Source organism: Equus quagga, chromosome 17, assembly GCF_021613505.1.
Source record: "Equus quagga isolate Etosha38 chromosome 17, UCLA_HA_Equagga_1.0, whole genome shotgun sequence".
In the NCBI taxonomy this organism is placed as follows: domain Eukaryota; kingdom Metazoa; phylum Chordata; class Mammalia; order Perissodactyla; family Equidae; genus Equus; species Equus quagga.
The window spans coordinates 5354539-5365750 of NC_060283.1; the positions used below are offsets into that span (position 1 = coordinate 5354539).

The 11212-nt window shown below is 53.6% G+C and overlaps 1 protein-coding gene across 1 annotated transcript; it reads right to left on the reverse strand.

The window, feature by feature from the left end:
* Window positions 1–38: 38 nt before the first annotated feature.
* Window positions 39–11206, reverse strand: ANKRD13D (ankyrin repeat domain 13D). The gene is made up of 15 exons (XM_046644029.1): window positions 11145–11206; window positions 10434–10569; window positions 10194–10318; window positions 9344–9389; window positions 9119–9262; window positions 8691–8880; window positions 3913–3979; window positions 3444–3525; window positions 3162–3223; window positions 2949–3079; window positions 1961–2118; window positions 1747–1863; window positions 1498–1661; window positions 1325–1416; window positions 39–992 (listed from the first exon to the last, which is right to left on the reverse strand). Exons 3-15 carry the CDS (start codon window positions 10281–10283, stop codon window positions 779–781), a joined length of 1557 nt encoding a protein of 518 aa, XP_046499985.1. The 5' UTR covers window positions 10284–10318; window positions 10434–10569; window positions 11145–11206; the 3' UTR covers window positions 39–778.
* Window positions 11207–11212: the final 6 nt, after the last annotated feature.

Here is an 11212-nt window from a genome sequence, read left to right on the forward strand (position 1 = left end):
GAAAATCAGGAGGGATTTAGAACTAACCCATGAGGCTCCCAGGGGATCCTCAGGGCCACCGCCTTGGAGGTGAGCAGGGCAGGGCTGCGCAGTTCAGAGCTGCTGCCAAAGGAAGTGACTTGCCCAAAGTCACTCTGATACCCGAGAACACGCCCAAGGAACCTAGGTCCAGGGTGCAAGGGGCTCTGGCTGTAAGTAGATCTGGAGGCCCAGCCTTTCCCCATCCGCGACAGGAGCGCGGAGGGGTTCTGGGAAAGCCAGCCTGGGGGGCAGGAGGAACGACGGTCTCTAGGAGGTGGGACAGGGCTCCGGAGCACTGATGTCTAGGGAACACCTGCTCTGTGAGGGCCCTTCACACCTCTTGGCTCATTCGACCGTCCCAACAACCCTGGGGGACGGGGGTGTAATTTTACAGCTGACAAAACTGAGGCTCAGAGAGGCTAAGGGGGCCATGGCCAGGATTCGAACCCAGGTCTGAGGCCATCATCCACAGTCTCCCCTCAGCGCCCCCCTTGGGACCTAGGGACGCAGGACTGGACAGACAGGTTTTGGGGAAGATCAGACAATCAGGCCTTAATGGGGGGGGGCACCTTACTACCCCCATTGAGCAGAGCAAGCCTGCTGCTGAAGGTCTCTTTATTTCCATCTTGGTCTCTAACGCAAGCCCGCCCCCAGGGCTCCAGGCCCCCAGCGCAGCAGCAGACAGTTTATAAATAAATAAGTTACAAAAGCGGGAGGGGGTGCAGCCGGACAGCCCTCCCGGGCCGGGCCTCGGGGCTCAGTGCTCCGTGAGTGACAGCTGCAGGATCCGCTGTAAGTCCTCCTCCTCCTGCTGCCCCCGTCGCTCCCGCTCCTCCTGCTCCCGTGAGGACAACTCCAGGGCCAGGCGAAGCTGCTCCTCAAAACTGGGGGGGGCCAGGGCCGGGGGCGTCCTATGCGGGGATCCCGGGCCCCGGGGCTCGGTGGACATCCGCAGGCTTTCCTGGAGGGCCCTTCCAGGCAAGGTGTAAGAGGGGAGAGCAGACCGGTGAGCACTAAGGCCAGGGGAGGCGGCCAAGGGCTGGCACATGGTTAGAGGACAAGGACAAAGACAGGGTGGCTGGGACCTGGGAGACCAGAGAGAAGAGACAAGGCGGGGACCTGTGTCCCCATCCCTCATGACACCTCAGTGGGGGCAGCACAGCTGATGGGTAGCCTTGGAGAGGGCATGGGGTCCTGGGACCAGCACCTCCCTGCACCCCACCAGCCAAGGACCCCGGACTGGCAGGGTCGCTGAGGCAGGGCGGGCCCGAGACCTGGACCGAGAGGTCCTAGGGGGCCTCACCGCTCCAGCTGAAGCTGTTCCTCATAAGCCGTGACGTGGGGAGGAGGGTGGGCACCAGGCCCGGTGGTGGTCAGGGCTTCCCAGACAGTCACCTGCAGTAGCCGGAGCACAGAGCTGTTGCCTCTGCCACCTGTGGCTGCAGAGGCCAGGGGCCGGCCCTGCCCGCGCCCCACCTGCTCCGCCTCCGCGCCCGCCTCGAGCAGGCTCTGCTGGATGGCAAACTGCAGCAGGTCATCGTCCTCGTCACGGAGGGGCTCACTGCGCTCCGCGCCCAGCACACTGTACCCTTCGGGCACCTCGAACACGGCGGGGTCCACCTCGCACGGGAAAGGGCTCCCTGGGTGCGACGGAGGCGCCCCACTCAGCCCCCACTGCTTGGAGACCAGCGAGCCGCACGGCCCCCCTCCCTCCTGCAGTGGTACCTGAAGCTGTGACAGCCGAGCCAGGGGCCGGCACCCACACTGAGCTCAGGGGCTCGTCACAGCCACACAGGTTGCTGAAGGTGATGCGGGCGTTGAGCACGTGGAAAAGGGGGATCTCTGTGAGGAGACAGCCAACCCTGAGCTGGAGCCCCTATCTATGTGACTCTCCAGGAACTGCCCGAGGCCCTCCTGCTGCCTCAGCCCCAGCTCTCACCAATCTTGACCGGGAAGCCAGGTGGGAGGCGCAGGGTGATGAAGTCTCGCAGCTTGGCAAAGTGAGCGTTGCTGATGGCCATCAGGTCGATGATGGGCGTCACCTGGTCACCCAGGGAGAGCGGGTGCTCCTCACTCAGCCACAATGTTGCCTTGAACCTGCCCAGCCGACCGCAGGACGCTGGTCAAGGAACCTCTGCTGGCTCCTCTGCTAAGGCCCACCCACGCTGGATGCCCGCCTTTACTCATGCCCCCACCTGCCCCCCAGACCCTGGGCCCACACTGGGGCCTATGGTGGTTTGCGCCAGCTCAGCTCATCTGGATGAGGAGGGCAGGGCCGGGCTGCTGGCTTCGGTCTGGGCCCTGTCCACAATCCCTCCTCCTCCTCAGCCCACGGCCAGCCAGAGCCTCACGCTTTGCTATGCTTTTGTGCTCAGCAGAGCCCAGGGGTCCGGACTGCCAGGGTTTGAATCCCAGCTCCACCCTCGGGTGGCTGAGAGTCTCCATGAGGTCCCTGAGGCGGTGCTGGGCTCAGCATCAGCTGTCACAGCTCCTCAGATGCTCATGGCGCCCGTGGGAGCAGGCGGCCAAGTGTGACTGTTCTCATTTTACTGAGGAGACTAGACTCTCAGAGCAGAAGGCATTTCCTCGGGTCACAAAGCCAGGAGGTGGCAGAGCTGTGTGCCCTTCCCACTCTGCCATAAGCTGGCTCCCAGCGGGTGCTCATTAAATTGAAGAGAAAACCATGCATGGGTGGTGCTGCCAATTCATTCACCAAGGAAGAGGACCAGTCCTCGGGCCAAGCCTGAGCTTGCCAGGTGCCAAGGACCAAGGGATAAGACAGACCCGGCTCCTGCCCCCAAGGGGTGGAGTCTAGGAAGAAGCTGGCTGGGTGAGTGGGTCCCTGACTCCGGTGGGCCCCGTGACAGGAGTCTGCAAGGGCTCATGGGGACCCTGAAGGAAGTCCCCAGCCAATCCCTAGACGTCACCTCTGTACTTTGCTGGACATCTCGATGGGGCGGCCAATGTTCCTCGACTCCAGGCTGAAGTTGGGGTCGAAGTACTCGTCGGGGGAGATGGCTGTGGGGTTGGTGGGGCTGGCTGCCTGCTGCACAGGAGCCTGGGTGGGCCCCAGGACAGGGCTTAGCAGGACGGTGCCTGCCCGGCCCAGCCCCCAGCCCCCACCCCCAGCGCTGGCTCACCCCGTTGTGGGAGGAGTGCTGCTGGGCCATCCCGAGGAAGGACTGGAACGGAGTCTTCCCCCCTAAGGAGGAGTGGGAGCCCATGAGGGGACTTGGGCCACTGCTCTCAGACTGTCCCCACCCACCCTCCATCATGGGAGCCTCCTGTCAGGTGGGAGATGGAGACAGGGCAGATGAGAATGTAGAGGCCTCCCAGCTTGTCCCGATATGCCGGCCCCCCTAGACCAGGGTGACCCCACCACGCGGTGTGACTGGGCAGCAGGCAGGCGCACCTGGGTTTACCTTTGCTCCTCGACTTGTCCTGATCAGAGAGGTGCTCCGTGCGTGTGCGTGTCACCAGCTCCACGTTGGTGGCACTGTACACCTAGGGAGTAGGGGGGACACAGGGGAAGCTGGGGGCTCAGAGCCTGTTCCCCACACTCAGCCTCATCAGCACAGGACCCAAGTTCTCCTGTCCGCAGGGACAGATGAGATCTCACTCCCCACAGTGGAGGAGGGGGCGGGGTCTGAACCCCAGGGAGTCACTACTGGGGGGAAAATGCTCCTCCTTTCATCTTGGAACCCCGGGTGGGGGCCCATGCTGTGGGTGATCCCTGCATGCTCACCCAGGGCCCCACTGAGTCCCCATGGCCGCGCAGGGCTTCCAGAGCCCACGGGCCACTGTCTCTCCCTCCACATGGGTGGATGTGGAGAAGCACAGGGTTCCTGGGCCTCGTCTCCTACCCCAGCCCCCACCACTAGCCTCTCCTGCCTTGGCCTCGTAGCCGCTAACGGTTTCCATCTTCTCAGACCGCCAGCCCCAGATACCACATTTGTTCCTGAAACAGACCAAACAGGAGCTTGTGAGGACCCACACCCCCCAGCCCTGGCCAGAGCCTCCCCTTCCAAAGACCGCTCCCCCCAAGCAGCCCTTCCACCGTGAAATGGGCAGGGCCTTGAAGAGGATGCCTGCACACCTGGGGGCAACTGAACAAGGGCTGCAGGCTGGAAGGCGCTGAGGGATTATCACTAATTTTGTTAGATGTGATAACGGTGGTGGGGCTGGCTGTTGTGAAACATCCTTATCTGTCAGAGTCACGTGCAGAAGCGTTTACTGCTGAAATGATATATGACGTCTGGGATGTGCTTTCAGACAGTCCAGGGAAAAAGGAGAAAAAAAAAGTGATAAATGAAGCTGGGTGATGAGCACGTTAGACGATTCTCTCTTCTTTCATATGTTTAAAATTGTCCATAATAAAAAGTTAAAAGTATGTCTGATTCAACAATAATAGTTGGGGACTTCAATACTCCACTTTCAATAATGGACAGAACAAGCTGACAGAAGATCAACAAGGAAAGAGAAGACTTGAACGCACCATGAACTGGACTTAACAGACATCCTTTAAAACACTCCATCCAACAATAACAGAGTACACATTCTTTTCAAGTGCACATGGAACATTCTTCAGACAGACCATATGCTAGGCCATAAAAGAAAACTCAATAAAATTTAAAGGGTAGAAATTATACAAAGTATGTCTCCAATCACAATGGAATGAAATTAGAAATCAATAACAGAAAAAAGATTTGGGAAACTGACAAACATGTGGAAAATAAACCACACATTCCTAAACAACCAATAGATCAAACAATAAATCAAAAGGGAAATCAGAAAATATCATGAGATGAATGGAAATGAAGACACAGCATATCAAAACTATGGGACACAGCTAAAGCAGTGCTTAGAGGGAAATTCATAGCTATCAAGGACTCTATGAGGAAAGAAGAAAGATCTCAAATCAATAACCTAATCTTCCATATTAAGACACTGGGAACAGAGCAGCTAAACCCACAGCAGGCAGAAGCAAGGAAATAATAAGTATCAGAGTGAAAACTAAGGAAATAAAAGTAAGTAGAAAAATAGAGAAATTCAATGAAACCAAAGCTGGGAAACCAAAACGGGTTCTTTGAAAAGATCAAAAAAATTGACAAACCTTTAGCTAGATGGATAAGAGAGAAGACTCAAATTACTAGAATCAGAAATGAGAAAGGAGCATTATTACTGACATTACAGAAATAAAAAGGATTATAAAGGAATACAGTGAACAATTGTACCCCAACAAATTAGATAATCTGGATGAAATGGACAAATCCTAGAGAGAGAAAAACCACCACAACTAACTCAAGAAGAAATAAACAATCTGAATAGATCTGTAACAAGTGAAGAGACTGAATTAGTAGTTTAAAAAAATACCCTCAAAGAAAAGCCCAGGCCCAAGTGGCTCCACCAATGAACCCCACCCAACATTTAAAGAAGAATTAATACCAATTATTTACAAGCTCTTGCAAAAAATAGACAAAGAGGTGACACTGCCTAATTTATTCTATGAGGTACTGCCCAGATTCCAAAACCAGACAAAGACATCACAAGAAAAGAAAACTACAGACCAATAACTCTTATGTATAGGGACACAAAATACCAGCCAACTGAATTTAGCAACATATGAAAAGAATTACACACCATGACCAAGTGGAATTTATCCCAGGAATACAAGGTTGGTTCAACATCTGAAAATCAATTAATGTCACACACACATCAATAGAACAAAAATAAACGTCACAGGATCATATTGATACACAGAAAAATTTGAAAAAAAATCCAAACCCTTTCATGATAAAAACACTCAACAAACTAGGAGTAGAAGGGAACTTCCTCCATGTGATAAAAGGCACCCACAACTAACATCATACTTAATGGTGAAAGACTTAAAGCTTTCCCCTTAAGGTTGGAAACAAGACAAAGACGTCTGCTCTTGCCACTTTTATTCAACATTCTACTGGCGATTCTAGCCAGAGCAATTAGAGAAGAAAAAGAAATAAAAGGTATCCAGATTGGATAGGAAGAAGTAAAACTCTATTAACAGATGACATGATCTTACATATAAAAAAATCATAAGAAATCCATTAGAACTAAAAAAATGAGTTTAGCAAGATTGCAGGATCTAAGATCAATATACAAAAATCAATTGTATTCTTATAGATTTGCAATGAACAATTAAAAAATGTAATTAAGAAGACAATTCCATTCATAATAGCATCAAAAAGAATAAAATACTTAGAATAAATTTAACAAAAGAAATGTAAAACTTATACTCCAAAAACTATAAAACATCATTAAAAGAAAGGAATGGTCTAAATAAATGGGAAAATATCCCATGTTCATGGATCAGAAGACAACACTGTTAAGATGGCAACACTCCCCAAAATGATTTACAGATTTAACGCAAACTTTATCAGAATCCCACCTGATTTCTTTGTGGAAACTGACAAGGTGAATCTAGAATTCATCTAAAATTGCAAGGGAACCGGAATACTCAAAAATAATCTTGAAAAAGAACAAAGTAGGAAGACTCGCACTTTCCGATTTCAAAACTTACTATAAAGCAGTGGAGATTAAGACAGTATGGGACTGGCACAAAGAGAGACATACAGATCAATGGAAAAGAACTGACAGTCCAACAATAAACCCATACGTCTTTGGTCAACTGATTTTCCACAAGGGTGCCAAAATCATTCAACGGGAAAAGTACAGTCTTTTCAACAAACGGTGCTGGGACAACTGGATCGTCACAAGCAAAAGAATGAAGTTGGACTCTTACCTCCCACCATATACAAATATTAACTCAAAATGGATCAAAGACCTAAATGTAAGATCTAAAACTATAAAACTTTCAGAAGAAAACATGAGGAAAAACCTTCATGACTTTGGATTTGGCAAACTACTGTCAGTTATGACACTTAAAGCATGAGCAACAACAGAAAAAAACAGGTAAAATGGACTTCATAAAAATTAAAAACTTTTGGGGGCCAGCCCCATGGTGTAATGGTTGAGTTCAGTGCACTCCGCTTTGGCAACCCGGATTTGCAAGTTCGGATCCTGGGCAGGGACCAACACAGCTCGTCAGCCATGCTGTGGCAGCGACCCACATATAAAGTGGAGGAAGACTGGCACAAATGTTATCTCAGGGCTAATCTTCCTCAAGAAAAAAAAAAAATTTAAACTTTTGTGTTTCAAAGGACAACTTCAAGAAAGTGGAAAGACAACACACAGAATCAGAGAAAATATTTGGAAATCATATATCTGATAAGTGACCTATATCTAGAATATATAAAGAATTCTTACAATTCAATAATAAAAAGATAACCCAATTTTTTAAATGGGCAAAGGATCTGAATAGATATTTCTCCAAAGATGACATACAAATGGACAATAAGCCCATGAAAAAACGCTCAAATCATTAGACATTATGAAAATGCATATGAAAACCACAATGAGATACCACTCCACACCTGGTAGGATGGTTAAAATCCAAAAATAAATAAATGAATGAACCATAATAAGTGTCGGTGAGGATGTGGAGAAACTGGAACCCTCATACCCTGCAGACAGGAATGTAAAATTCTGCAGCCCCTTCGGTCAACAGTTTGGCAGCTCTTCAGACAATTAAACATGCAGTTACCACATGACCCAGCAATTCCACTCCTGGGTACATCCCCAAGAGAAAGGAAAACACAAGTCCACACAAAAACTTGTACACTGATGTTCACAGCTGCACTATTCATCATAGTCAAAAGGGGGAAACAACCCAAATGTCCAACAGCGGACGAATGAATAAACAAAACGTGGTATACTCATACAACGGATTTGGCCATAAAAAGGAATAAAGTAGTTATATGCTACAACTTGCGTGACCTTTGAAAACACTATGCTAAGTGAAAGAAGCCAGTCACAAAAGACCACAGATTGTATGATTCCGCTTATATGAAAATCCAGAATAGGGAAATCTATAGAGACACAAAGGAGATTAGTTGTTGGTTAGGGCTCAGGGAGAAGATGGGGGGATAAGGGATGGGGGCGATCAGTTAAAGGGGACGGGGTTTCTTTTCGAGGTGATGAAAAGTGCTCTAAAATTGACCGTGATGATGACTGTCTACCCGTGAATACACCACAGACCCCTGACTGTACACATTAAATAAGCGAACTGTATGGCACATAAAGTTATATCTCAATAAATCTGTCTTCTTTTCTATAGCATTTCTGAAGTCTATTACTGGAACTGGGGCATATGTTGCCAGAGAAATAACACTCTGGCTGGAAGCGTCGGGTTCCTAGGCTCCCCACAAAGGACTCTTTGGCCCAGACACAGCCACACCATGGAGAAGCCAACACTGCTGGGAACAGCTGCCCTGACCCACAGCCTAAATCCCTGTTTTTATGGGAAAACATGTGAGGTCAGAAGTCAAGAAACTGGAGACACTCTGACCTAGCTAGGATCCGTCCCAGGAAGACAGCTGCCAGCAAGGACAGGCATGCAGGGGCCTGAAGGCTGCCCTGGGGGCCCGGCCACTTGCAGGCGGTCTGGGTGGGACACGGGGCCTACAGTGACTCCCTCCCCAACCTGAGCAGCCTCTGCGAGTGGCTCAGCTTCTCAAAGCCTGAACCAGGAGCCTCAAGGGCACCACCCAACGTGTGGCCGGGCCCCAACTGACCTCTCAAAGGCCACGTTTCGAGTGTCCAAGTGGGTGGAGACAATAGGAGAGGTGAGGCGACTGGCCACGTGCTCCTCACTGGGCCGCATGGCGGCCAGCAGCGCTTCTGGCTCATGTAGGGCGAGCCCCAGCGTTTCCGTGTGCACCACCTGCCGGTCATGGTCCACTTCCATCACCAAGGCTCCTGCCTCTGCCAGGCGGTGGGGGGTGTTTTGGGGGGACAGATCAGGGCCAGGCCCCTGGCAGCAGGGAGAGGGCCATCATGGTGCCCTCAGCCACCTGCTGCTGAGTGGATGTGACCTCCACCCCCAACCTCCATTTCCACATCTGGAGGGTGGAAAGGAAGGACAGCATCGTCCTTACAAGCCGTGGGAAGATCCACGGGCTCTGGCCTCCCGCGTGCTCGCCATGAGTCCCCCAGGACTCACCCTGGCCCTTAAAGATGAAGCTCCTCCGGCCGCGCTGCCAGGTCATGTGCTCGAAGCCCAGGAGACTGGTGTCCACCCGCAGGCTCTCGCCCCGCTTCCACACGCGGTACACGTCGCTGGGGCACATCTTGGACACGAGGGGCACTGCAGGGGGTGCAGAGGTCACCGGGGTTCTTTCCCAAAAGCCCAACCCCAGGGCCGAGGATGGTTAGTGGTCCAACTCACCCCAGCTGGTGAACTCCCACTTCATCTCCACGTAGAAATCGGGGGCCTGAGATGGACCAGAGCACCTGTCAGGGCCCTGCCCGCTGCTGGGAGCCAGCGGCCTGGGGAGCTCTTTGTCGGCAGCCCCCCTTCTGAGAGCCCAGCCCTTCAGCAAGTCTTGCTGAGCAGCCATGGCCCAGCCACGCCCCCACCCCAACCAAACCCTAACCAGAAAGGGTGGGCCAAGTGGGGCCCTAAAGAAGGTCTGCGAGTAATCAGGCTATAAGCATCTGGAGGCATGGGGGCCAGTCTCAACCTGGCCACTAGCCCACTGGGGGGGCCCCGGGGGAGCTTCTGCCCCTCTGGGCCCCAGAGTCCTCATCTGTAAAGAGGGCACAATGAGCCCCTCTGGGCCTGCCCCTGGGGTGGGGGGCAGGAGGTAGGCAGTGTGCTCTCCCAGCCGGGCCCCACTGGGTGCTCTGAGAAGTGGGGACAGGTATTCCAGGGGCCCAGGCCCCATACGCTGAGTAGGGTGAAATTCTCCCTCCAGGGAGCCATGGTCTAGGCTCTGCTGAGATTTCTGGCACCAAGGGACCCTCGATGCTGGCAAAGGCTTTCCTCCCAAAGGGCCCACTCTCACCCATGTGGGCCTGGACTCCTCTCCTTCCTACATGATCCTGCACTGGGGTCAACAGAGAGGGACCTCGCTGACAGCGTCGGGAGAGCATGCCACACAGGCTGAAGCCCTTCCAAGGCCAGGCCTGGCAAGGGTGGCCAGAGTGATCCCCATGCAGTCTGTCATGGACCTCTGCCATGGTACCCGCCCCACCCCACCCCCTCTTACTGGCCACACCTCTGTGCCCTGCTGTACCTGGCGGAGTTTGTTGAGCAATTCTGGAATGCCAGCCAGCCTCTGTGTGGCCCTTTGGTAGTCCCGATACTGGAGCACCAGCTGCACCATCTCCGGGTCCCCAGTGCTGACTGCCTCCTGCAGCACTGGTGGTGGCAGGCTACTGAGGGGAGCTCTCTTGATGGCCCCAGGACCAGCCATCACACCCACCCACCAACCCTGCTGTCAGCCTCAGGGGAGCCCCGCTACCCTCTGCAGTACCTGCCCAGCCCTGGCAGCTTTCTTTGCCCACATTGGCATTGTGTCGAAGGAGGACTCTCACGGACTCCAAGTTCCCCAGGGACACAGCCAGTTCCAGAGGGGTACGCCCCCGGGGGTCCTCCTGTTCAATGTCGTGCTGGGGGAGAGGGGACACTTAGCACAGGACAAGTAAGGAGAGGCCAGGGCAAGAATGCCACTGGGCTGAACAGGGTTGGGAGTCACCGTAGGAGATAAGGATGGCAGACAGGAGGTGGAATGGCAGAGGGTGGCCTGCGTGTCCTGATAGGGGAGAGGAGGCGGCAGGCGGCAAGGGCCTGCCCACCTCTCCTGCCCTCTGCCAGGGGCAGAGCTGTGGGTCCAGGGGCGAGGTCTGGGCAGGCAGAGGTGCAGCTGCGGCTGTCAAGAGTTTGGACCGGCCTGGGGACCAGGACCAGGCGGCTTGCTCTCAGCCTGGCTCAGGCGTGGTGCGGCGCGAGTTCGGGGGCTAGAAGCAGCGTGAAGTGGGTAGACTGGCAAGGCAGGGCCCAGCGCGGGGAGCCGAGGCCAGAGGCTCAAGCGCGAGGGGCAGGTGCCCTGGGCTTCGGATTGGGCCGAGGAGGGGACGCAGGGAAGCGGCTGCGGAGCTGAGCAGGGGCGGGCGGCCTCCAGGATGGGGACCACAGCTTTGGGTGGGGGGCCCGGAGGAAGGCCTGTGTGCCCGGCGGGCCTCACCTGGCGGCTGTGCAGCGCGGCCTCCAGTTCGCGGTGCCGGTTCGCCCAGACGAGCCGGTGCAGCGGGA